Here is a 27,953-nt window from a genome sequence, read left to right as displayed (position 1 = left end):
CAACTGATCACAATAAAAACTGTGTATTTTTACTTGACCAACACAGCCTAATGAACACGGCGTGACTTTGCCCTGATAAACAAACAACTTATAGCAAAATCACAAACCACTTTGTGTATCACAAGTGCATTCTAGAAATGGGAAGGACTGTGGAAAATACAACCTACTTCTTTAGCTTCTGGCTGGTTGTCTCTAAGGCAGGCCATACACTATACAATTTTCTGTCCAATTTCTGCCCAGTTTCCTTTAGATTTACCTTCAACTGTGTAGTGCAAGGGCCTGCCTAATTGGATACAACTGAAAGTGTTGTTTGGGTTTGACCTTCTATTATATGGTTTTTGGTAAATCTAAAGCAAAAATCTCAAGACATTTGAATAATGTATGGCCAGCCTAAGTGCTGGTTCAAACTACTGCAACTTCTGATGCCACTTGAGTCACACAGAATCGCATGACAAGGAAAATTGCATTGCATTCAATGGTGCCCGTTCAAATTGATGCAATGTTTTAATTTATATACTAACCAGTTTTTTTGTAAAACTTAAAAGATGAGTTATGATGAGTAAATAAAAACCAAACATATGCCTTACAATTACATGTACTCCTGAAATTGTGACACATGTCAGTACCCAAAATTGTCTATAGGCAATGGTTTAAAGTGGTTGTAAAGGCAGAAGGTTTGTTTACCTTACTGCATTCTATGCATGAAGGTAAACAAACCTTCTGCATGCAGGTTAATTCCCCCCCCCCCCCCCAAAAAAGAAAAAAACTTGCCCTATCCAGCGATGTGCATGAGAGCAACAGCTCTCCCCGGTCTCTCCCTCCTTATAGGCTCTGATACAGCAGTGGAAGCCATTGGCTCCTGCTGCTGTTAATCACAGCCAGTAAAGAGGGGTGGGGCTCGGAAGCAAGCACACACAAGTGCCCCCATAGCAACTCACTTGCTGTGGGGTTACATTAGTCCAGCTTGGAGCAGTGTAATTATGTTTATAACATACCAATGCCCCTAGAAACTTGAAAGCTTTGAAGTATCTTCCAGTGATCTGCACTTGCTTCTGGGTCCCATGTTGAGCGGTCGGCCTGATGCATTCTACATACAAGAGGTTGGCTGGACAAAGCTGGACCAATGTAACTATGTAAAAATATGCCAAACATGGAATACCTCTCTAATGTATTGTAGGCATGGGTTTTAAATGTAAAAACCTCCCTAATGTGGTCATTTAGAAGCCCTGAGACTGTTGCCGAGCACCACCATCTTGGAAGTGATGGCAGCTGTAACCCCCCCCCCCCCAACCCGGAGTTGTCACTCAAGTACTCCCCTTTGCTCCTCCGCCGACATTTGTCTGACAAATTGAAAACAATAGATTCTTAACAGTCTCACCCAGTCACACCAGAGTGATCATTTTGGGGTCATTTTAACATGTTTAGCCACACGTGTTGCATTAGGGTAACGCATTCATTTAAAAGGGCTTTCAAATGCACTACAAAAGCATCTAAAAATCATACCTGCAGTGTTTTTGGTAACGCAGTGCATTGCAAAGTACAGTAGCTACTATGTGTTGTGCTGCAATGCAAGCACATGGGAGAGGTGGGATTGGGTGGTATTCAAAATGAATAGCCCCACCATGCACCAACACACCTTGTCTTCACTCAGGGCAGGGTGGAATTGATTTAAATCAAACTGATTTAAATCACTAGTCAGTAAGGCTTGATTTAAATCCTAGTTTTCTGCATAAAGACTATTTCTTGCTGGTATAACTTTAATATGCAAGTAGATGAAGATTTTTAGAATAACAACTTTTTTTTATTTAAAAAAATCCGATTTTAAATAAAAAAAAATCCAATTTAAATAAAAAAAATCTGATTTTTTTTTTTGATTTTTAAAAAAAAATCATTGATTTTTATCCACCCTGACTCTGGGGCATGAACTGACCTTTTGGGGTTTATTTACTAAAGCTGGAGAGTCCAAAATCAGACTCCCTTCTGCATAGAAAGCAATCAGCTTCCAGGTTTCATTGCCAAAGCTTCATTGAACAAGCTGAGGTTAGAAGCTGATTGGTTTCTATGCAGAAGGGAGTCTGATTTTGGACTCTCCAGCTTTAGTAAATAAACCCCTTTCTGTCACAGGTTTACTCTTGAGCGGCTGGTTTTTAGTCAATGCGGGGAAAAGGTTTATTCCTTTGTTCCTTTTTGTTCCTTTAACAAAGGTTGTTTTATCCATAATATATAATTTAGGAGCAGTCATGTGAATGGCCCATTAAGTAAAAAATGTTTTCAAAGGTCATTTTCACAAGATATATTATTCTCGTTAGGTGCTTATTTTGCATTCTTAGGGCTTGTTCACACTTGAATGTTTTACCAACGCTTGCCAAACGCCCCTATAGCATTTGGCAAGCGTTGGTCTGGCGTTTGCGTAGCGTTTTTTAACGCTCAGCAAATGCTCCGCAAACGTCGCATGCGCGGTTTAGTGGCGGTTGCTAGGCATTTGCCAAGCGTTAAAAACGCCCCACAAATGCCTATAATGAAGTTTAAATGGTGTTACCGCTCCACAAACGCCCGGCAACCGCACCGCAAACGCCGGCCGGGCGTTTGCGGAGCGGCACCATAGACTAGAATAGGAGGCTTCAACACCTCCTGACTCGACCAGAGGCGTCCGTTTTGACTCGATGCTAATGCTCCCCGTTAGAACAGCACCATGTGCTGCAATGTGCAGAATTGTCAGAGGCAATTGGGAAGCGGTAAAAACGCTTTCCAAACGCCTCTCTGCCGCCTACACACAACGCTAGTGTGAACGTAGCCTAACGGTCTTAAAGAGGACTTCTGCTGTGGAATTTGTATCCAAAAATTGCAAGCAGATGGTCAAGGACTAGTCACTAGTATTTCCTGTGGTCAAGGACTAGTCACTAGTATTTCCTGCGGTCTCCCTGCGGCTGATCTTACTATGGCTTGTTCTCTGCTATGTTTCTGTGGAGGAAGCCATCTTGATAGAGGCAGAGTTTTGATCCTCATCTCAGATCTGCACCCCGATGACTTGTAAACTGATCTGATTGCTGGTGGGGTAATGATCACAATGCAGCAGGAGAGGTGCAGCAAACACAGATGCTCAGAATGAATGAAGTAGCAGGGAGGTCCTTGTACTACAGATCCTCAGGTACAGCTTCCTCTCCATCAAGGAGCACAGTGAGCAACATAATAGTGACATCACCAAATCTCCTGAGCCTTAGATGATTTCACACTGCAGATGGCTATGAGACTTGTCCTGCCACACCTGGTTTCTTTAATTTTTTTTATCCAATTTGGTATGTTCTACTGCTTCCCTCCTTGTTCTGTGTAGTTAGCCCTGGTTAGACACTCCCAGCTTCTCCATGCTCTTCACGGGGTGAAGGTAAGAAATTTGCTTGATTCACCCATCAACACAGTCAGTGTTGATGGGAGAATTCATCCTGCAGCGCTATTATGTTTTGCTGGCGCAACACGCACGGAGCCCTCCCCAACCAACAGAATACGATGATTCGTCCAGTTCAATCTGACGTTGGCTAGCTTTAGCTTCACTCTTGCTGATTAAGGAGGACTTTTAGAAAATTGGAAAGTTTCTTAGATTGACACTGCCTGTGGATTTCAGGGACTCAGCAAGATGTCATATTGTCTGTATAGACTGTGTCTGAATTTGATGCAAAACAAGGCTATAGGCACAGTGCCTAAGCAGAGGAAGTGCACTGCTATATTTCAGGTAAACATTCTAAGGAAAATATGAAAATGGTAGTTGGGCCTAAGCAGTACCCTAAAAGGTATCAAATCTTCACTTTTTACATTTGGTCCACCATAGAGCTGCCAGGGTAGATAAGCATCTTATAGACTTGCAAAACTATTGTGTTGTATTTACTATAAGGCTGGGTGTTTTGGGAAAACTTGGCTCCCCTCGTGCAAATATAACTACAGTTTATATGTATATATTTTAAAACATTAACATTGCTGTAAACCCTTACATATACTCAGTAAAGTGACTGGCCTTAGGTTGTACCTGTTTATCTGTAGCAATTTGTCCTGTACATCCTTGTAAAACTCAGAGACTCACAAAGTAGGGGGCAGGAAGATGCAGTTACACATTGTGTTTTGACAGCTGATTGGAGGGAAGAGACACACTCACCTTCACACAACACACAGGAACAGAGCTACGCCTGTCAATCATAAGCTGTGTGCTGGAGATCCCTCCTGTCACTTTTTTTAGCTCTTGGTGTCAGGAAAAGTTGTCAGAAGTGACTCATGCTGATAACAGAGGAGCAAGACAGCTGTTAGAAATGGCACTTAGTGCTTTGGAGAGAGTCAAGTAAACACTATAGAAATGTGTGCTTTGTTCACATTTCATGTCTGAGGTTTACAACCACTTGAAGACCAATAATATGAACTTATTTACATGAAGCTTTAACTATTTTATTATTATACAGGATTTATATAGCGCCAACAGTTTGCTCAGTGCTTTACAATATATAGAAACCATTGTAAAAATTATACAATCACTTTTAATGGCCAGCAGAAGCTGTGTGTGGAAATAAATGTGATAATCATCTTCAGTTTTGTATCTCCTCAGCTATGCTGCTGGTGCTATAAGGTAGAACAAAGTTTACCTTGCTGTACTGTTCTCTTTTATGCCCTGTTATAACTTCTGGTGTTTCAATAGTGCAGCGCTCAACAAATCCCAGGCACCAGGTTGCCATGGCAACGGGAAATTGCATCCTGGTGCCTGGGCTTTTGTCAGCCCATTCACTGTTGGTCTGAATAATGTGTCTGCCTGAAATCTGTAAACATTATTCAGACAGGAATGTAGCTTGGAGCAGGGCCTCAAAGGAGGGTGAGGGGAGTGGAGGAGGAGGCAGCGGCACCCGACCTGTGAAGTCAGGGGCGGACTGGACCAGGGAGAAGGACAGCGGCCGAGAGAGGCATGAGCGGACTCGCCTCACTGAGTTCCCGCAGCCAATTTTTCTATTTCTCCTTTCTGCAGCCTCATTACTGTCAGCATTGGTTCCCGCTTCCACCTACAGCTGCCGTGTCCATGCAGAGCCCTCCGGCAGAACAGAAAGGAAGTTGCAGGATCTAATATCCAACATGATGCTGCCTCAGCTTTGCCACAAAGAACCACACAAGGTGCTGAGAAAAAGGACTACTGTGTCCTTACAGTAGTAATCAGGGCAAGCCTGCAATGCAGCCAACGATGGAAGCAGCCAACAAAAGAGTCAGCCAGAGAGGGACATGTTTTATGCACACAAGCTACCCTCTGCATCCACTCTGCTCTCAGACACTGCAGGGGAGGATGCACAGGACATGCAGGAGGACAGGGGGAGTGGAGGATTGCATTTCTCTCCTGCACCCCATGCCCTGCATTCTGTACCTTTCTCCCACACCCCATGTCCTGTGCTGACTTGCACCCTTCTCCTGCACCCCATGTCCTACATTCTGCACCGTTCTCCCGCACCCCATGTCCTGTGCTGACTTGCACCCATCTCCTGCACCCCATGTCCTGTGCTGACTTGCACCCATCTCCTGCACCCCATGTCCTGTGCTGACTTGCACCCTTCTCCTGCACCCCATGTCCTGTGTTGACTTGCACCCTTCTCTTGCACCCCATGTCCTGTGCTGATATGCACCCTTCTCTTGCACCCCATGTCCTGTGCTGACTTGCACCCTTCTCTTGCACCCCATGTCCTGTGCTGACTTGCACCCTTCTGCAACCCATGTCCTGTGCTGACTTGCACCCTTCTGCTGCACCCCATGTCCTGTGGTGACCTGCACCCTTCTCTTGCAAATTTGTCGAGCCCTGCTGTAGTGCCACAAGATGTGACAAAGTGTTGTAGTTTTTAAAGAAAACATTTTTTAATTTGTTTTTGTAGTTTGGAGTGTTCTGTGACCTAGCATATGTCAAAAAACAAGTCTTCAGATGACATAGGGGGCAACATGAATAACCACAGCCTGCATTTAAAGTATCTCTCCTTGAGATAATTAGTTTGGCTGTCATGCCTGATTTAGCTTCATTGTTTTTGTTTTTTTCCAAGTCCCTGATATGGAACAGGTATAGCTATAGGGAATTTTGACACTCATTCATGGCATGTTTGTTTCTGCTTTGAAGCTCCAATGTATTGAAGCCAAACATAGCCAAGCCACTAGCATTTTCAGAAAGAGGCCAAAAAAGGCAGCCTATATATTTCTCTCATGACAGGTGCAATTTAAAGTGGAACCCATAACAACGTGATAAAAAAAAATGTTCTTTAGCAAGGAATATACATTTCACATTAGAAATTATGCCACGAAAATTAGTTTGTGCTGTAAATTGCCTCCAGCATTGCTCCTGTTTTTTTCTTGCTGGAGGCCGCCATTTTGCTGAAGCCCAGAGCCCCTGAGCAGCAGGAAATCTTTAGGTTGTCAGCAGATCAGCCTCTAGTGGCTGTTTTGAGGCACAGTGCCAAATAATAGAGCAACTGAGCATGTGCAGAGCAGGGTGAGGCAGTGTATTTATTACAGGATTTTAAACAGTATAGATGATGCTACAGGAGCTGGAACAGGAAGGTTTGAAATGTTGGACTAGAGCTCCACCTTACTTTTTGCCTTGAGTTGAAGTAGCTGAAGAGCTAGTAAGAGAGTGAAGAGTTCAGTTTTTAGCTTTTACAGTCAAGATTCTCATGGTAAAATCTGCACTTGCTCCAGCCCCACCGGGTTCAACATTTTTTGGTGATCCGCGTTTTCGTCTCCACAGGCTTTTTGCTGGTGGTATGACCACGCTTTTGTTGGACTATCAGATTTTCATCGTAGTGGGGCTTTTATACCCTATGATATGCTACGTACAATATTTGATATCCTGCTTCGTGAACATTTTCGCTATCAGCAAATTCAACACTTTTTCAGTTCCCATTTTGGTTTGATGCCCTCGTCCCCAATTACTTATTTTGATTGTATCAGTCGTGACTGGCCCAAGGGTAGGGGTCTTATCTCAGATTTATATCGCTCCTTTTTACAGATCATTTTTCCCTTGCCTCCTTTGTATAGACAGAAATGGGAGATTGAGTGTGGGGTTACATTTTCCGATGAGGACTGGGTTTCTATGGTGGAGAATATATGGAAGGGCTCTAGATCCTTAACTCGCTGGTACTATACCCCCTCTAGACTTCATGTCATGTTTCCGGGAACATTGCACCTTTGCTTTAGGGGGTGTGGCTTGGCTGGTACCCTTGTACATGTATTTTGGGCTTGTCCTGGTCTTTCCTTGATCTGGCGTAGGATTTTGGAGGTGGCTTCCGATTTGGTGAGTTCTCCGGTGGATTTATCCTTGCAAATTTGCTTATTGAGTGTATCGCTTTCGGGGATCCCAGTTAACCAAATGAGGCTAATTCACACTATCTGCAATTCCACCTTATGGGCCATTGCCCTTTATTGTAAGTCTCCAGTAGCCCCTTTGACTTCTGTCTTACGGAGAGCTGATTTGGTCATACAGTGAGGCACAGAAGTATTTGAACACCCTGCGATTTTGCACGTTCTCCCATTTAGAAATCATGGAGGGGTCTGAAATTCACATTGTAGGTGCATTCCCACTCTGAGAGACAGAATTTAAAAAAAAATTCAGGAAATCACATTGTATGATTTTTAAAGAATTTATTTGTCTTGCACTGCTGAACATAAGTATTTGAACACCTAAGAAACAGCAAACATTCTGGCTCTCAAAGACCTGTTACTGTGCCTTTAAAAAGTCCACCTCTACTCCAGTCATTAATCTAACTTAGTAGCACCTGTCTGAGCTCTTTAAAGACACCTGTCCACCCCACAGTCAGTCAGACGCCAACTACTACCATGGGCAAGACTAAAGAGCTGTCAAAAGACACCAGAGACAAAATTGTGGACCTCCACAAGGCTGGAAAGGGCTACGGGGCAATTGCAAGCAGCTTGGTGAAAATAGATCAACTGTTGGAGCAATTGTTAGAAAATGGAAGAGGCTAAAGATGACTGTCAGTCTCCCTCGGACTTGGGCTCCATGCAAGATCTCACCTCGTGGGGTATCACTGATGATAAGAAAGGTGAGAAATCAGCCCAGAACTACAAGGGAGGAGCTGGTCAATGACATGAAGAGAGCAGGGACCACAGTTTCAAAGGTCACTGTCGGTAGAACACTACACCGTCATGGTTTCAAATCATGCATTGCACGGAAGGTTCCTCTGCTCAAGTCATCACATGTCCAGGCCCGTCTGAAGTTTGCCAATGACCATCTGGATGATCCAGAGGAGGCACGGGAGAAAGTCATGTGGTCAGATGAGACCAAAGTAGAACTTTTTGGTCTAAACTTCACTTATCGTGTTTGGAGGAAAAAGAAGGATGAGTTGCACCCCAAGAGCACCATCCCTACTGTGAAGCATGGGGGTGGTAACATCATGCTTTGGGGGTGCTTTTCTGCGAAGGGGACAGGACGACTGCACTGTATTAAAGAGAGGATGAATGGGGCCATTTATTGTGAGATTTTGAGCAACAATCTCCTTCCCTCAGTCAGAGCATTGACCTGACATAACAACGACCCGAAGCACACAGCCAGGATAACCAAGGAGTGGCTCCGTAAGAAGCATATCAAGGTTCTGGAGTGGCCTAACCAGTCTCCAGACCTAAATCTAACAGAACATCTTTGGAGGGAGCTGAAACTCCGTGTTGCTCAGCGACAGCCCCGAAACCTGACAGATCTAGAGGAGATCTGTGTGGAGGAGTGGGCCAAAATCCCTGTTGCAGTGTGTGCAGACCTGGTCAAGAACTACAGGAAACGTTTGACCTCTGTAATTGCAAACAAAGGCTTCTGTACCAAATATTAACACTGATTTTCTCAGGTGTTCAAATACTTATGTTCAGCAGTGCAAGACAAATAAATTCTTTAAAAAAAAAATACAATGTGATTTCCTGAATTTTTTATTTAAATTCTATCTCTCAGAGTGGGAATGCACCTACAATGTGAATTTCAGACCCCTCCATGATTTCTAAGTGGGAGAGCTTGCAAAATCACAGGGTGTTCAAATACTTCTGTTCCTCACTGTATGCTTATGGAACGTATTCAATATTCATTGCTGGATAGGATGCTTTTATTCAACAGGAAATGGGATGGTTGCAGAACGCATTGACATTTATTATTCGATTGATGTTGTTTTGTACAGAACCTTTTATTGATCTTGTGGTTCTGCCGATATTATTGACTACCTCTTTCATGTACTGGTTTTTTTACACTTTCATGATTATACTTTGTTTTTCTGTTAATTTCTCATGTTTTTTTTTCAAGCTGTTTATTCTACCTCACTAAATGGTGTGGTTTTTGTAGTCTATCTCCTAATAAAAATGTTTGTAAACAAAAAAATCTGCACTTGCTTCTAGAGGCATCTGGAGGCCAAACGGGAGTCCTTCTAAAACCAATACTGAATGGTTAGCTATCCTTTGATTAGGGTTGCACAGGTACCGGTATCGGTGACGATACTAAGCATTTGCAAGAGTATTCGTGCAAATGTTCCGATACCTTTTGCTGTGTGATTTGAGCCTATACAGAAGGAATGGGCTCAAATCGCACTGCAAAGAATCGCATTTGATTTTAACAGGAATGCGGTACGATTCCTGTCTGAATCACATGTCGTTTTCCCGCATGTGCGGTGCGATTTGGGCCATTCATTTTGTATGGTATCTGTATCGGCAAGTACTTGAGCACAAGTATCGGTACTTATACTCGCCGATTAAAAAAAAAAAAAACGGTATCTTTGCATCTCTGCCTTTGTTTATTGGTGTCAGTGGGAGGAACACTGCCCCATACTTGAGCCTCATTATTGGTGTTGGTTGGAGAAAGGTTATGTTCCAGTATTGGTGTTAGTGGGAGAATGTTTTGACCAATCACTGGTGTCAGTTGTATGAATACTGCCCCAGGGACATGTGAATCAAGTCATTTTAAAGTGTCAACACTTCTGCTGCATTCACACCTGAGCATCCCATTTTTGCTTTGTTTTTTCAGGGATTTATTTGAGCATTTTTGTACAGTGTTTTCCAAGTGTTTTTGAGCTTTGCCGTTTTCGTATTCGCCAATAGAGAAAACTATAATGTCTAGTTTTTCATTGTCTGTGGTAGGGATATATACCCTCTGTTTGTTTTTGGTGACGTTGGATTTGAAACTGATGGGAGGTCCAAAAGTATGCGTTGCCATCGGAACAGGGGGAACATCTTTCAAAGAGGACACTAATTCTGGTGACAACTGTCTTAGAGGATACATCTTGCTTTGGAAAGATTTCCTCACTTCTCGTTTTCTCTGAGAAAGGAAGTTAAGGGAAAATTCCCCAATGCAATGGCAAAACCTGAGCGGAATTTGAACAATTTTTGGCTTTAAAAGTACAGCATTATAAATTGTCTTTTTCTTCATTGAATGCACATTTTATTTCAGGGTTAACACCATGTTTTACTTGCTTTCAGGAGGACTGACGTGCCAGACAGGGAGACTAGAGTGACATCCAGCCAAAATGGCAGGCCTCCTGAGATCCATAGCAACCAACTGTACGAGCCCCGTCTTCAGCAATGTAATTTCCCTGAAGGTCCAGACTGTGAAGACGCCATGTCTGCGCATGTTCCGTACACACAAAGTCCTCTGGTGCCAGAAGCCTGAGAATCCAGGTAAGCTACAGTCAGGGACTTTTTTTTTTCTACTAAATCTATGATATTGCCAGAAGCAGTTCTTTTATGAAATGTTGACTATATTTGCCTTGGTATATAATTGTGTCATGAATAACCCACCCTTACATCCTAAGTGCAGCCAAAATAAAAAACTGAAAAATCAGCACTAGGGACATAACTTACAGTTAATAGGATATGTCCCTTGTGCTTATTTCTATTAAATCTTCCTCCATCATGCTCCTCCCCAACCCTGTTGTCATAATCTCCTGGTGGCTACCGGGGTTAATACAACTAAAGGGCTGTCACAGGATCTTGACTATGCCCACCCTTTCCATCCAGCCTCTCTAATCATAGGAGCTGTACTACAGCTTCTATGAATGGACTACGATCTAAGCCTGGGTGACGGGTGGATTATTGATAGCTCCTACTCCTCCATTCTTGGATCCTGTTTAATTCCTAAAAGCTGTAGTATGGATTCTATGAATGGAGGGGCTGGGCAGAAATAGCAGATATAGTAGAGCTCTCTTGATAAGACCCTGTGATAGCCAGTTAGTTGTATTAACCTCTGCCGCATCAGAAGTGGAATTGGCACAAAGGACACATCCTACTGACTGTAAGTTATGGCTCTTGTGGTGAATTGTCTGTTTGTTTGGCACTTTGGCTGTTCTTAAGCTTTCAGAGAATACTTCAATTTTGGGACCATGTTTCATGTTGCATCAATATTTAGGGTGTAACCTGAAACATATCACATTCTCTAACCCAACCCCCACCCCCACCCCCAAATACTTGAATCATGGGGTTCTTTTCCCTGCAAATTTGGCACAGTTGTTTGGCTTCTCCTGTACAGCCACATCTACCAATCCAGGAAGTAAACAATGGACTACAAGTACATCGACATCCTGGCACTAGTGCATTATCGAGAACAGTAAGCCCTTAATCCTTAGTTATGCACTAGTTCTGGGATGTCGTTGTACTTGTAGTTCATTGTTTACTTCCCCCAGCTCCATAATGAAGGGTCCATACCTCCGCAGACCCGGGGCAAGAGGTAGGGGCTTATGCATTGCAGCCGCAATACACTGATTGCGGTTGCAATGATCTGCGGGCTTCAGTGCAAAAATGTAAATGCGCTTTTTTTTTTTCATTTTTACTATCATGGGTGCATTTATTACAGTTTTGTAAAAAGTGGACTATGCCGTTTTTAAAGGAGAACTCCAGGAAAATATAAACTGTTTCACCAGCCGAAGGGACTTCTGTTTTTGATGCTGCTAGTGACAGCACTGTTTACATATCATTACCTGGGTTTGGGTTATTTCGGCTCTATAACTAGTTAGTCCAGCTTATTTCTAATCCTGGGACACAATCAATAACTGGGTATGTGATTTCCCATGTGGTTGCAGCTTGAAAATAGCACCTTTTGAGAGAACCAGCATAAGTGGAACTCCAAGCGGGGGGGAGGGGGTTGAATATTTTTTTTTTTATCTCAATCATGCATTGTTTTGGCATCTTGGTTCCAAATTTTGGTTATCGCTTTAGAAGATTAAAGTTGTTTTAAAGCTTAAACTTTTTTTTTTAACTTTGAAGTGGTTGTAATGGCTCAATGTTTTTCTACCTGCTGTGTGCAGCCCCCCCCCCCCCAATACTTACCTGAGCCCCATCACAATCCAGCAATATGCAAGAGAGCAGAGGGTCTCTGGGGACTCTTCCTCCTCTTTGGCTGAGACAGCAGCAGGAGCCATTGGCGCACACTATTGCCAATCAAAGCCAGTGAGCCAATGAGGAGAGAGTGGGGACAGGACTGAGCTGTGCTTAGTGTGTGAATTAGAATGAGCTGCCCTCCCCCCACCTTTTTACTTACGTGAGCCCTCATTTGATCCATCGTTGTGCCTGTCTGTAGTTCCTCTCTCCCAGTGGGTGTCATTGCCTCCCTCTGCTCATTGCCTCCCTCAATCATATCCAGTGACCAAGGAGTGGGGCTGTCTGTGTCTATAGACGCAGGCAGTGTGGCTGGGGAGAAAGCCCGCATGAGTGCCCCACAGGAAGTGGCTTCTTATGGGGCCACTTGCCAGAGAGGAACCAGGCACTCTGGGGGGGGGGGGGCCTAAGAAGAGAAGGTTCGGGGCTGCTCTGTGCAATTCCATTGCACAGAGCATGTAAGTATACACCTGTTTTATTATTTCTAAAAAAAAATACAAAAATACATTTACAATCACTTTAAGGCCACAAATCAAAGCTCTCCACGAAAAATCGTCTATCTTTGGACATTTTCAGTTACTGTTGTGTTCTTTTCACATGGATTTCTAAAGCTTTCTCTTGGAGATTTTTTACTTTCACTAAATGAAACTAAATAAATCAACTACAGGGTCTGAAACCGTATACCAAGTCTAAGAGCTTTTTACACATTTGTATTTTACATTACTTTGCATAACAATAACCTTAACATTGCGTGCGTTCTACATGCGTTTGTCCACCTGCTGGTACTGTAGCTGAGCATTTCATTATGGACTGTATAATGATGTGTGGGCGCTCCGATGGGCTGTGTACTTTACAGGAAAATGAACTTTGAATGCATACTTTCATTATACAACCTGATGTCTGAAACCGCTCAGCTTCGGAGTTTTCCAGTTACAGCTAGACAGCCCTTGCAGAGAAAAAAAGTTGTTTTCTAAAACAGTTCTGAGTTTACTAGTAGTGGAATCTTCATAAACCGGTAAGTTGATGATTATTGTGGTTGTCAGATCAAGAGCAGTGCCAGGCATCTCCAGGTTACATCGCTTATAGGCAAATTGGGCTTTAAATGACTAAGTGGCTTCTGTGGAACGTATATATATCCTATATCAATTTTTAGCAAAAGTGTAGATTTCCTGCAAAGAGAATACCTAGGGAAAATTTGGTGCAGCTGTGCATAGAAGCCAGTTGGCTTCCAGTTTTTTTTTTTTTCTTTTGGTCAAAGCTTAATTGAACAAGCTGAATTTAGAAGCTGCCTACCGTGCGCAACTGCACCAGATTTTGCACTCTCCAGTTTTAGTAAATCAACCCCATATGTTTTTATGGTTTTTCTTTGCTACGAGTTTGATTTTTATTAGCATAAAGAAGCTTTCCATTTCTAATGGTAAGTAGGAAATGAGGGTGCATCCCCTCATTTGTGCACCTGGGAGGCAAAGGTTCAGCGTTCAGCCTTGCCACATGCAACCATTCAGTCTCTGGCAGGCTGCGGCTGAATAGTACTTTTTTTGGGCCCTATATGCTCAGAGACCATTTTTTTTTTTCAATACTGTTGCATGCCTGGTAGGCTTACTTGTTTTTGTTCCTTTCCATCTACCACCAATATGGGTGCGGTTCAGTGTACTTGCAACTTTCCTGCTGGTTTGCTGTGCTTAGCCATGGACTTCTATTACATCCTTTCAGAAAGTGCACCACGCTTGCAGGATGTAATAGAAGTCTATGGCAAAGTGCAGCTAACTCAGGAAAGTCGCATATGCACTGTACTGCACCCGTGGTGCAGGTAAACCGCAGCATATTAGTGTGAAAGCAGCCTTATATGGGGCTCAGAACAGTAAGAGTTTGTTTGCATTTGTAGATTTGGGGGTGGTAAAACCCCATAGTTAAGATGTGTTTTTACCACTCACGCTCCAACTGCACCCCCTTTAGCTGCAGTGGCAAGGGGTGTACACATTTCACAGCTTCAGCAGGAGTTATACGCCTTTTCAAGGTTGGTGGGTGTAACGCCTCCCAAGCACGACCCATTCAGCTGAATGAGGCCACTCTACAAGTGTCCTGCAACCTTGTGCAGTTCAGTTACAAGGGGTTAAAGCAGGCAGCGTTGTGTTGCTTTCTTAGCACCTGCTTTAACCCCTTGGACCCTGCAGATGCATGCAATTGCGGGGCGCTTGCAGAGTGGCCCCATTTACTTAATGGGTCACAATTGGCAAGCGATAGGACCCACCAAAAGCAACAGGGGGTTTGATTCCTGCTGTGGCATGTGTACACCTTTTGGCTGCTGCCTCAACAGCTAGAATGGTGGGGATTAGGGGCAGTAAGACCGCGACTTGACTGCATGGTTTTACTACCCCCAACTGTATGTGTGAATGAGCCCTAAGGATGCCTCTGCCAAATGCAAATGCTCAAGTCACTGCTGCTCCTCTGAACAGTGATCGGAGTGTGTTTGACAGGTGGTAAGGAGGTGATATGGTGCCTCCTCAGCACCTGTGCCCCCAGTGTAAATGGAGGCACAGACAGAAATAAAAACTGACTCTCCACTCTATCCAAAACTAAAAAAAATGCCTTTAGTGACACTTTAAATTAATCTTGCAATATAAAAAAAACTGATACATTTAAAGTTTTTCTGAATGTCCTTTTTTTGTTTGTTTTAAATAACAAGCATGATAAACTTACCTGCTCTTTGCAATGGTTTTGCACAGAGCAGCCCCGATCCTCCTCTTCTCGGGTTCTCTGCTGGTGCTTCTGGCTCCTCCCCTCCACTGAGTGCCCTCATAAGACACCACTTGCTATGGGGGCAATCATACATGCTCCCTCCCAAACCATCTGTGTGTTGTAAGACACACTGAGCACAGCTTAGCCCTGCTCCCTCCTCACTGGATGTGATTCTGTGCATTAATGTGAGGGCTTGGTATGAATGGAGTGGGACCCCACAACAATGTTTTATTTATTATGGTGGCGGTTTTTAAATTTAATTACCGCTTTTTTTTTTTTCTTTCTTCACTATAGCACAGAGATTCAGCTGTCACTTTCCCCCCAGCTAAAAGAAATAAAGTTTCCTTTTAGTTTATTTCCCAAGTTAAAAGAAACAATGTTTCCTTTTAGTTTTGTTAAAAAAAAAACAAAGTTTCCTTTAACTCTGGGGAAAGTGACAGCTAATTCTGTGAGCTATAGTGAAGAAAAAAAAAGCCGGTAATTGCATTTAAAAATTGGCTCCGACATACACTTCTTATTGTCAAAAAAAAATTTGTAAACCAAGGCATTATTTTAAATAGATTTTCATTCGTAAACCAGAAATTACATTGACAGAGACGTTCGTAAACCGAAGTACACCTGTACAGTGTATCTCTAAAGATAATTCTGAAAAAGTAAAGTATCCCCACTACAGATGACATACAGTATATGTTCTAACCAGGGATTAGACATGTGCATTTTTTTGGTAGCAAATGATGTATATGTTTGTATATACTCAGAAAAGCTGTCGACATTACAAGAGAAAATAGATTTTATTACATGTAATGGGGTGGATTTACTAAAGGCAAGTAAAGTTACCTCAGAGCTTAGTAAATGAGGGGAGTTCTCTTGACTTCATCCAATCGTGCAAGTAAAAATATATATTTTTTCTTTCATGTGATTTATTATTCTTTGTAAAGTGAAGCTTTACCTCATTTACTAAGCAGTGGAACAAATTGCAAAACTTTTTTTCATTTTGCATAGGGTAAGGGAGGTTTATAACCTCTGTAAGGTGTGTTTTTTGCTCATCTGTTTCTCATTGGGGATTACCTTCTCTTCTTGTCTCATAGCCAACACAGGAAGTGAGAGTAAATCCCTAAAAAATTAAATGAATCCCTTGAACCCCCTAAGTCACCAGAACCAGTGTCCCCATCGGAAAATTTCCCCTCTATTACTGTTCTGGGGACAACCTAAAATGTGGGATTTTCTTCTACTTTCACTTTCAATGATAATGGTAAACAGGACAACTAGAGGAGGTGAATCTCCCTAATGGGGGGCACAGATGGCAGTAGAAACCTGACAGGTGTTCTAATCTACCTCCACTCTATCCAAAACTAAAAAAAAAAAAGAAAATCGTTTCGTTACACTTTAAGCAAAACAAAGCAAAGGTTTCTTTGCAATGCTGTTGAGAGAACTAATCCAAAAAGATAAAGACGACTCCAAATTGGCTGTTATATTTTTACATTCCTTAAATACCGCATGCCTGGACCACTACTTAGTTACTGCATGCATTTCATTATTTATTTCCTTTTTTGAATTGACTTTAACGCCTTTTCATGCGATATTTACCAAACGTTTTACGCATTTCGCGGTAAATACTGCAGAACTGCATAGTGAATTGACAGTTTCAGGATTGCGTGTGAAATTTAGGGAAAATGTGTTCGGATACCGAAATACTGCATGCAATCTGCTTTAGGCTATGTTCACAATATACATGCAGAAAAACTGATGAAAAATGACGCACAGATTACACTTGCAGAGACATCAGTTCTCATGCGCGATTCAATGAGTTGTATACATGTTGCAGATTTCTGCGCAGAAAAAAACCTGCACTTGATACTAATGTTGGAGTGTATAGTAATTTATATAGCAAAGTTCAAAATTATCTAACAGTTCATACCCTTTACAAACTTCCAGTAGCATACATTTACCTTTACTGGACATGCAGGGTTTGTAATATAAAGACCAGTCGACTGATTACTCTGTATGGTCTTTGTATTTAAAATTAGCAGGATGACCTTGTGTTGGAAAGACTGCAATGGTACATGTTAAAAGCATTTTCAAAATGGACCCTATTTGTAAGTCTAAGGGAAGAATGGTCACCGACAGCTGGAAACAAATTTGTATTACAAAATGAGAGATTGAGAATGAAAATCTGAACCTGGTTGTCTTTTAAGATTCAGTGCCTTGAAAAACTGTGAAAGTCCAAGTTTAGATCCGTAATTAACAGCGATTCAGCTAGCACGGTTTGAATGAGGTCAGCAGTAATAAGATTCAGTTTCAATTTAAAGGGCAAGTGCACTTATCGTGGGCCCTGCTCCCTTCCCCAGCCTACTTACTTGTCCCTGTTCTGCTGTGATACATTCTTCCTGGCACCATACAGCCTCTCCTTTTATAGAGGCACTGGTACTTTGCCTTAAAGTGGTTTTAAAGGTGATAGTTTTTTTTTTACCTTCATGCATTCTATGCATGAAGGTAAAAAAACCCTCTGTGTTTACTTACTTGAGCCCAATCTCAATCCAGCGCTGTGCCTGAGAACAGCGGCTCTCTCCCTCCTCACAGGGTAGATTGATAGCAATGGGAGCCATTGGCTTCTGCTGCTGTCAATCAAATTATATCCTATGGACGTAGGCAGCGGGCATCAGGACCGAGCCAGCACAAGGGCTCCCGTAGCAAGCACCTTCCTATGGAGACACTCGACAGGAGGGAGGAGCCAGGAGGATCAGGGCACAAAGCAGATAAGTGTAACCTGGTTATTACTAAAAAAAAAGAAAAAAAAAAAGTTCCAAGGTTTACAATCATTTACTGAAATAGGACTTTTGTGTATGGGGAACCATGTGATTCCCTCCCCCCATGACATTGTTAGGGTCTGAGCAGCTAACCACTGGGCTTGAACACTATTACAGAGGAAGTGGGGATGGGGTGATATGTCAATTAGTATTTTTTTTTGTTGGTTTTTTTCAGAGTGGTAAAGGGTGAGATTGTGGTTTAAAAGAAGCCATTGAAACGTGGAATATAGAAACGTGGCATGCTGCCATGTTTATTGAAGGTACAAGTGCTGGGGCTGCCATCTTGATTCTGAATTCAAAGCTTTGGTGATCAGAATCAGTGACCTAATATTTTGTATGAAATCAATGTTTCCAATGTTACATTTTGGTACAATATATGAAATATTATGGCTTTACAGTTCTAACCAATGTAACCATAGTATTTTGTGTTCCCTCCAGGAATCCCATACAAGCAACTGACAGTTGGTGTCCCAAAGGAGATCTTTCAGAATGAGAAAAGAGTGGCGCTGTCTCCTGCTGGTGTCCAGGCTCTGGTTAAGCAAGGCTTCAATGTTGTGGTCGAATCTGGAGCTGGCGAGGCCTCAAAATTCTCAGACGATCAGTATAAAGAGGTTGGGGCGAAAATCCAAGGAGCCAAGGAAGTGTTTGCATCAGACCTCATTGTTAAAGTAAATAACGCTTACATTTTTATAACATATAATTTTACATTTTGAGGTGTCTTGACCAAATACTACATTTCAGTCAAAGCAGTACAGTTTGGCCAAAGCTGCTATTGGATAGTAAAGGATCCATGGGTGGAAGAAAAAAAAATTGGAGTCAGTGTTGATGGGAGAATCCCCCCCCGCGGCACTATTGTGTTCTGCCAGTGGGGAAGCTGGTAGCACTAATTGTTCAGGAAAAACCTGGCAGGCTGTTTGTACACAAGTCAATCTCCCGATCGACGTGTGTGCAACCAGGGTGCCCATACATGGATCGAGATTTGGCCAGTCACTGCTGAACCTCCCAAATTTCAATCCATGTATGGCCTGCTTAACAGTAGTGCCCCATCCTCATCCTCTGCATACTGATGGAGCATAATACAAAGACACTTGGATATTTAAAATACATTTAGATGAGCTAGTTCACCTTTTCAAAAAAAAATTGTCAATGCCACATAGGCTGTCCAGCGGACCAGAGATTTGAAATCTCCTCTCTTCTCTGTGCAGTGCTTTTGGGACGGATCAGAGCGATTCATTGTGTACGTGCAGCCCAATCAGAATCACTCTAATCTATCCTGGAAGTGCTACACAGGGAAGAGGGAGGAGAATCCCCGGACTGCTGGACTGGTTGCATTTCCAGAATTAAGTACAGCAGGTGTACAGTGTTCACTTTTTTCTTTTCTTTTCTTTTTTTTTTTCCTGAAAAGGTGAATTAATGTTTTAGTATTTATTGACTACCTAACTGAATGTGGGTCCTTTATATTTATTTATGAGGTTTATATCTAAACTGGTCACATACCATAATCCTAATGTAATTTCAAAAAACATGCAAGGTCAAACCAAAAGGGTATTGGAGGAGCACCTGTGGTGGTAGAAACTGTATGCAGTGGTGAAGGTGCTAGGCTGAAATCATAGACTCTGTGACCTGGCCATGAAAAAGTTCAAGGTTTAAGGCAATTGTGAGCAATGAGATGGGCGACTTGGTGCCCCATTGATATGCTAAACTCATATTTCATTTTTCTCAAGTATCAGACACTTATTACACATCACATAGGGGGCAATGAGCATTTTACAGACACCACATTCTAAATGTTGCCTTAGGCTCCACATTTTGTCAAGATGAATGTTTAGAAAACAAATCCTGTGTGTTCTGTCTGTGCATATTGGTCATATGCAATGTCTAGTGTTTTTTGTTTTGCTTTTTTATCTTCAGTACTAATCCCTTTTTTAACCACTAACCTACAGGGCACTTATACCCCCTTCCTGCCCAGGCCAATTTCCAGCTTTCAGCGCTGTCACACTTTGAATGACAATTGTGCGGTCATGCAACATTGTACCCATATGAAATTTTTATCATTTGTTGAGACAGAGCTTTCTTTTGGTGGTATTTAATCACCTCTGGGATTTTTATTTTTTCTTAAACAAACCAAAAACCACTGAAAATTTTGAAAAAAAAAAAGTTTTTTCTTAGTTTTTGTTATACAATTTTGTAAATAAGTGATTTTTCTTTCACTGATGTGTGCTAATGAGGCTGCAGTGATGGGCATTGATAGGCTGCACTGATGGACACTGATAGGTGGCACTGATGAGGAGGCACTGGTAGGTTGCACTGATGGGCATTGACAGGCATCACTGATGAGCATTGAAAGGCAGCACTGATACATGACACTGATACATGACAGTGATATATGGCACTGACTGGCACTGTTAGGCGGCACTGACTGGCACTGATGCGCACTGATAGGTAACACTGAGTGGCACTGATAGGTGGCACTGATTGGCATTGATAGGTGGCACTGATGGGTGACAATGAAAGGCAGCTCAGCTGGGCACTGATATGTGGCATTGATGTGCACTGGTATGCTCTGATATGTGGCATTGACATGGCACTGATGGACACTGGCACGTGGCACTGATGAGCACTGACAGGTGCCACTTCTGGGGCCACACTGATCATCAGGGCACACTGATCATCAGTGTACATATCCCCTCCGCGGAAAGCCGATTACCGGCTCTCCTCTCCTCTCGAGCTGTCAGCGTGACAGCTTGAGAAGAGAGAAATGCCGATAACCGGCATTTCCATGTTTACATGTGATCAGCTGTGACTGGACACAGCTGATCACATGACCAAGCCAACATCTTCGGCTCTTTCCGTGATCCACTGTGTCCGAGGGACACAGCGCACCGGCGATCGCCACGCTGCGCGCTCCCTGAGCCGCGCATGTGCAGTGAGAATGGTAGGACATCATATGACGTCCTATCAGAACGAGAGAACCACCTGTCATTGTACTATAGGGCGGGCGGAAGGTGTTTAAAGTTAGTTTCTTTTTAGTTATGCAAATTTAGCATTTTATATTTGCCTATTTCTATATTTTTTTGCTTCAAGCCATCAGGTGGCAAACACAAAATATATAAGTTAGTGAGCGCAATCCGACAAGCGACCAATGCACTAAAAGGAACCACAAAACCTTTCTAGTAAACTCAAAAGTACAAGGAGTGCAGCGCTACATCAAATTAAATGGCCAAAAAAAAAAAAAAAAAATACAGTAAAATAATATCAATATAGTCAAATAATACTAATATTAAAATAAGTCCACTGTAATATAAATATATGGATTCCTCAGTCCACAGTGAAATATCAGACGTTGTAGGTGCAATCTGGTCTCCTGTTGTGATAATATGAATAGATTGCCTACTCACCAGAAACCCAGTAATAAACGCATATCTGTATCACATGCATCCTAGGATCTTGAATAAAGACAGCCCGGAAATGAAATCCTCTGATGGACCCTCAGTGGTGAAAGAAAGGATACCGATCTGATCTCCAAGTATTTACTTCATCAAGTCTGCAGCAATACCTAAATCACTGGGGCTGAGACATGGAGGCTCAGTGCCAGATATGGAGAATAAAGGTGCTCATAGTGTAGTATTTAAAACTATAAATTTATTACATTAAAATCTGAGCAGAAATACATACATGAATGACTGTATATAGTATGAAACTGCTATGAGCAGTAAAAGCACCCAAAAACACTGACCAGTATAGATCTAATGTGGGCCGCCGGACCTCCTGATCCGGCGGCGTAGCGTCAAAGCCTGCAGGGGCTCCTCCTAGACGCGTTTCGTGTAAACACACATCTGCAGTACGGGTGATGCCATGCACGCCGGACGCCATATTAGCCCTATATATAGGATAGAAAAATGCATAATCCAGCTGGCGCCATTTTGCCGTAGACCGGCATATTGAGCATGTGCGGGTGCCATTTTGCCGGTGATTTCCGGGTTGCTAAAAATGGCCGCTGTATGTCCCACTGCACATGTGCCGGCGCCATTTTCTTGGTTAGAAGCTCCAGTGTCCTAACCCTAGAGTTGCCAGAGAACTTTAAACCCTCAAACACGGCCGTACGGTCGCCGATCTTACTGGGGGTGACACCCAAAATATGAGGACCCATTCCAGTGTCCTAGCAAAACCGGCCAAAAAGCAAAACATCAATACAACAAAAACTCTTGTACTCCATACATCTCTTATGTGACTAATAAGATATAGAGGCACCACCTAGTGTTCTATCTGGGAATAGTCATAGGTCAAACTTTAAATTAAAATTATAATTATAATAACCCATTAAACGGATATGACAGTAATATCCGTTCTGAATATAATACTGTGCATAGATAAAAAATGCGGCTGCTAATTTACTGAAATACCTTACTGGTTTCGGTACAGATTCTAGTTCAGTAATCTGCTCCAAAACCTGGCACATTTAAAGCGGTAATGTATATTTAAAATACTCTATTATAACTACAAAATTAGTATAACAGTCAGAGGTACAAGAAAATTACATTACACATCCCAAAGCATCCAATAATAAAAATAAAAATTAAAACAAAATTAAAATTAAAAATAAAGTAATGTCCCTGTCAGATGGGTAGTACAAATGTTTCAATGATATGTGTGGTCAACTATTGTCAATGAAACAATTAAGGTCCACTTCCACATTCAGGCCGCGCGGGGTCAGGGATTTCATTTCAAAAATCCACTTTGTTTCCAGACGTGAAACCTGTCTGGTATTATTAGAACCACGCCAATGATGTTGTGCCACGTCAATTCCTGTAAATTTAAGAGAAGATGGATCCCTATGATGAAAATCCCTATAGTGCTTAGATAAGGAATGTTCCCGGAAGCCCCTTTTAATATTGTACACATGATCTCTAAGCCTGTCACGGAGTCTCCTCGTTGTTCTACCTATATACTGTTTTTGGCACGGGCATTCTAGAAGATACACCATGTGTCGTGTATTACAAGAAATAAAAGAAGTTATCTCATAATCTTTACCGGTTACAGTAGAGGAGAAGGACTCAATTTTCCTCTTCGACATTTTACTATGTCTACATAATTGACATTTCTTACAAGGGAAGAAACCCTTAAAATTCCCGAAAAAGACTGAACGTACGGGGGGATCCATAATGTTTGGGGCAATGGTATTACGTAATGTTAAGGCTTTCCTGAAAACAACTTCTGGTTTTTGAGGGAGAACTTTCGAAAGAATCGGATCCGCTCTAAGTATTTCCCAATGCTTCTTCACAATATGACGTATAGTTTTATGCTGTATTGAATAGGGGGTAATGAACGGGCAGAACATTTCCTTTTTCTGTTTAGGTGGTCCAGAGAGTATATCATGCCTATCCAAATTAGCTACTATGTTGATGTCTCGATCTAAGGAGTCAGCCAAATAGCCTTTATCCAAAAATCTCTGTTTGAGAATTTGTGCCTTCTCATAGTAAGTCCCCTTTTCAGTACAATTACATCTTAGCCTCATAAATTGGCTTTTGGGAATGCCAGCTAGCCATTTCGGATGATGACAGCTGTCCATAGGGATGTACCCGTTTCTATCTGACGGCTTGAAATATGCTTCAGTAATACATTTACCTCCTATGTTAATGATGGTAATATCCAAAAAATTCACACATTCAGAGCTATATTCGTATGTGAGTTTAATGTTCTGACTGTTATTGTTGAGTGTGCCAAAAAAATTTATAAGGGCTGTTTCTTCCCCCTGCCATACTAGGAGGACATCGTCTATATACCTTTTATAGAATACCAATTCTGGCCACTCCCTGGAATAGACGATATCCTCCTCCCACCTGGCCATAAACAGATTGGCCAGGCTGGGAGCGAATTTCGCTCCCATTGCAACGCCTCTGGTTTGTAGGTAGAACTTATTGTCAAACCAGAAGTAGTTGTTACTCATGGCAAAATTCAGAAGGTTCAGAATGAATGTCTTATGCATATTGGAGATATTATTAGTAAGATTAAGGTAATACTCAGCCGCTGACATACCATCACTATGATCGATGTTACTGTACAGTGATGCCACATCCGCTGTTACCAAAAATGTGGTAAGTGTGGGATCCCAACTAAGCGTACTGATATCATTCAATACCTGCTTAGTGTCTCTGATATAAGAGGGAGTATTTTGAACTAGCGGCTGCAGAAAATGGTCTATATATTCCCCAGCTCTAGAGCAAAGGGACCCAATGCCGCTTATTATAGGTCTGCCGGGGGGATGTACAGGATCCTTGTGGATCTTGGGGAGATAATAGAATACCGGTAGCCTAGGCGCCTTAGGGCATAAATATTCCTTCTCCCTGGTGTTTATTACGTGTTGTTCATATGCGTTTTTAATAAGGTGGCAAACACAGGGCAAAGTCTTGGCATTGCTGAAGGTTGGTTTACTACCATATTGTGAATAGACTTGAATATCTGGAGATAGAATCATACACACATAAATGACATAATGTGAACATTTACATTTGATTCTAAGGAGAAAAGTTTTTTTTTTGTTTTTTTTAAATCTTTATGCATTTTCTGTAATAAAATGAAAAAAAAAAAAAATTTCCAATTCCAATCAACCCCCTTCCCCCCCATTGGCTATTGGCTCCTGCTGCTGTCTGTAACATCCAGTGGGGAAGGAGCAGGGGGCATGGCTGAGCTGTGCTACATCTATGGACACACACAGGCTGGCTTGGGAGCCACACCACACGTGTTTCCTCATAGCATCAGGCATGTTATGGGGCACATGCAGGTGAAGAGGCGCTGACAGTGCTGCCAAGGAACCCCAGAAGAAAAGGTAAGGGACCACTCTGTGCAATACCATTGTACAGAGCTGGTAAGTATAATAGGTTTATCACTTTAAATATATTCTGTATGTGTGTGCGATAAAGGGAGAAAAAATGGAGAGCAAGAGAGACATAAAATCATCACGGTTTCCCTTTTATCTGAGGCTTCTGTGTATTTGTATTTTTCCAGGTTCGGGCACCAATGCTTAACCAAGCGCTGGGTATTCATGAAGTGGACATGTTCAAACCATCCTCTACTCTGGTCAGCTTTGTCTACCCTGCACAGAACCCAGATCTGCTGAACAAATTGTCAGAGAGGAAAACAACGGTCTTGGCCATGGACCAGGTGCCACGTGTAACCATCGCCCAGGGATACGATGCTCTGAGCTCCATGGCAAACATTGCTGGGTGAGGATCCTTTCATGTTGTGACCTAGACTTTGATCAAATAATGTCAACGTGGGGCCGTGATAGAGCGATCAGCTGCTTTAGCCTAGACTGCTGTATGTTGTAATGGTTCAACTTTGCCCTCTTTTTTTTTTTTAGTTTGAAATTAATTGAGTTCAACAGTAATCCATTGATGTTAATTCAAAATATATGTTGTATATGTACTTTTTGCTCTTATGTGTACATCTTTCTTTTATTTTTGTTCACTAAGGCCCATTTCACATGGTGGGTCCAATCAGTTTTGCCTGTCAGATTTTCAGGCGGATCTGATTGGATGGTCCATTCACCCTATGGACAGTCGGCTGTAAAGGGACTGGTGTCCTTTTATACCTGCCTACGTCCATGTCTGTTCCAGTCCATTAAAAAAAACCCCCAGAAAACCAGAACGGGATCCGTCCTCTTCCATTTAAGTGGAATGGATCAGAGGGTAGTTGGGGTAAACAAACAGCGACTATTTACATCCAGCCACCGATATAGCAGAGCGGGCTCTGTTGGTGTTGGCTCTGCAGAAACTGAGTAGACACATATGTGTCATCCGCTCACTATGTCATCCGCTCACTATGCTCCGATCAGCTGGGGATCTGTTAGCTCACTATGTCATCCGCTCACTATGCTCTGATCAGCTGGGATCTGTTAGCGGATCCCCTGCTGATCGGGACAGAGAGTGTCCCATGTGAAAGGGGCCTAATACTGTTGGATAGTTATCCATTGCCCAGTGGCCTTTTCCTATGTTTACTTTTTTGTAGACAATTGCATAAAGTATGCATGGACATGTAGTTGTAGCACATTGTTTGAGAAAAAGCAGTCCTTTATAGGCATTCTTGTATGGAAAGCTGCAGTGTCTGCATCCCTTTTGAAAAAGGACACACTATGGACAGTAGATTTCTGGGGACATTCTTTAACACCTACAGGTTGATATATGCCACAGAAGCAACATTATTTGACAGCTTAAAAAATTTACAAAGAAAAGAACTTTTATTATCATTAAAGCTGAACTCCAGGATAAGCAAATATTGTCTGAATACAAGAGCCATATGTATTCTTGCTTGAACCGTGCTTGGTGTATTTCTTCCAGATCTGTGCATTAATCCAGTGTAAAATATTGTCTCTGAGGAGCTTCCTGTAATTAAGATCTGTCACGGCTGCTCTCTCTCCTTAAGCAGGGTGATTGGTCTTGTTTCCTTCTGTAGCTTTCTGCTCTGCTGTCTGCACAGGGTATGTACAGCACAGTGGCATCAATGCTACTATTACAAGATAATATCTGGGTTTGGAAAAGCATATGGTACACACACACAGTGGATATTTTAGCACAGTTGAGAAATATACTTTTAAAGGTTTTTTTTTTTTTTTGCCCAGTTTTCAAATTGAAATAAAATGTGTAGTTATTATATATGTTAACTTAATTTTGTAACGTGAAAAAAAAAGTGGAAACATCGCTTAGATGTTTTCTATTTGCTTCACTTTACCTATGTCCTGTCCAATTTTCTCTCTAGAGAAAATTAAAGTGAAGCCCTAAGCAAACAACTAAATAGATGAAATAAAAATATCTTATGCAGTACAGGACACAATGTATGTATTCATAGACCATGAGTTATTTTCAGGCTACCTGCAAGTAATTGGTGGTCAGTGGAACTTAGCCCCTCTGTGCTGGTGGTCAATGGAGCTTTGCCCCTCTGTGCTGGTGGTAAGTGGAACTTTGCCCCTCTGTGCTGGTGGTCAGTGGGACTTTTCCCCTCTGTGCTGGTAGTCAGTGGAACTTTTCCCCTCTGTGCGGGTGGTCAGTGGAACTTTTCCCCTCTGTGCGGGTGGTCAGTGGAACTTTGCCCCTCTGTGCTGGTGGTCAGTGGAACTTTGCCCCTCTGTGCTGGTGGTCAGTGGAACTTTGCCCCTCTGTGCTGGTGGTCAGTGGAACTTTGTCCCTCTGTGCTGGTGGTCAGTGGAACTTTGCCCCTCTGTGCTGGTGGTCAGTGGAACTTTGCCCCTCTGTGCTGGTGGTCAGTGGAACTTTGCCCCTCTGTGCTGGTTGGCAGTGGAACTTTGCCCTCTTGCTATTTGTATCATTAAAAGCTCTGTTGTTGTGTTTTTCTTTTAAGACAAAAGATGTTAATGTATGAGTTGTTTTTTCTAAACTAAAACCATAGTATTCAGGTTTAATCGCAGAGTTGGCACTTTGCGAATAATAAATGGGTTTTGGGTTGCAGTTTGGGCATTCAGTCTCTAAAAGGTTTGAGAACACTGCCATATATCAAGGTGTGCATAATTATTAGGCAGCTTCTTTTCTTCAGGCAAAATGGGCCAAAAAGAAATTTTACTGACTCTGAAAAGTCAAAAATTGTTAAATGTCTTTCAGAGGGATGCAACACGCTTAATATTGCTAAGATATTGGTGTGTGATCACAGAACCATCAAACGTTTTGGTGAAAATAGTCAACAGGGTCATTAGCAATATGTTGAGAAAAAAAGACTCAAATTAATTGCCAAAGTTTTGAGAAGAATCAAACATTAATCTACCAGGGACCCATTATCCTCAAGTGCTGTCATATTCCAGAACTGCAACCTACCTGGAGTGCCCAGAAGTACAAGGTGTCCAGTGCTCAGAGACATGGCCAAGGTAAGGCAGGCTGAAACCCGACCACTGCTGAACAAGACACATAAGTTGAAACGTCAAGACTGGGCCAAGAAATATCTGAAGACAGATTTTTCTAAGGTTTTATGGACTGATGAGATGAGTGATTGGATGGTCCCATGGCTGGATCAGTAACTGCCACAGAGCTCCACTTCTACTCAGATGCCAGCAAGGTA

The 27,953-nt window shown here is 42.3% G+C and overlaps 1 protein-coding gene across 2 annotated transcripts in view; it reads left to right on the top strand.

The window, feature by feature from the left end:
* NNT (nicotinamide nucleotide transhydrogenase) overlaps positions 1 to 27,953 on the top strand; it is a 206,612-nt gene that overhangs the window by 9,357 nt on the left and 169,302 nt on the right. For both annotated transcript variants that reach the window (XM_089682705.1, XM_089682706.1), the window contains exons 2-4: positions 10,456 to 10,653; positions 18,330 to 18,559; positions 24,897 to 25,114. In XM_089682705.1, the coding sequence (XP_089538831.1) occupies positions 10,503 to 10,653; positions 18,330 to 18,559; positions 24,897 to 25,114 (599 nt within the window). In that variant the 5' untranslated portion in view covers positions 10,456 to 10,502. The remainder of the gene's footprint in view (positions 1 to 10,455; positions 10,654 to 18,329; positions 18,560 to 24,896; positions 25,115 to 27,953) is intronic.

This window comes from Staurois parvus, unplaced genomic scaffold (assembly GCF_062004578.1).
Source record: "Staurois parvus isolate SC_StPar_1 unplaced genomic scaffold, SC_StPar_1.0 ptg000294l, whole genome shotgun sequence".
Taxonomy (NCBI): Eukaryota; Metazoa; Chordata; class Amphibia; order Anura; family Ranidae; genus Staurois; species Staurois parvus.
This window is presented reverse-complemented; position numbering and strand designations above follow the sequence as displayed.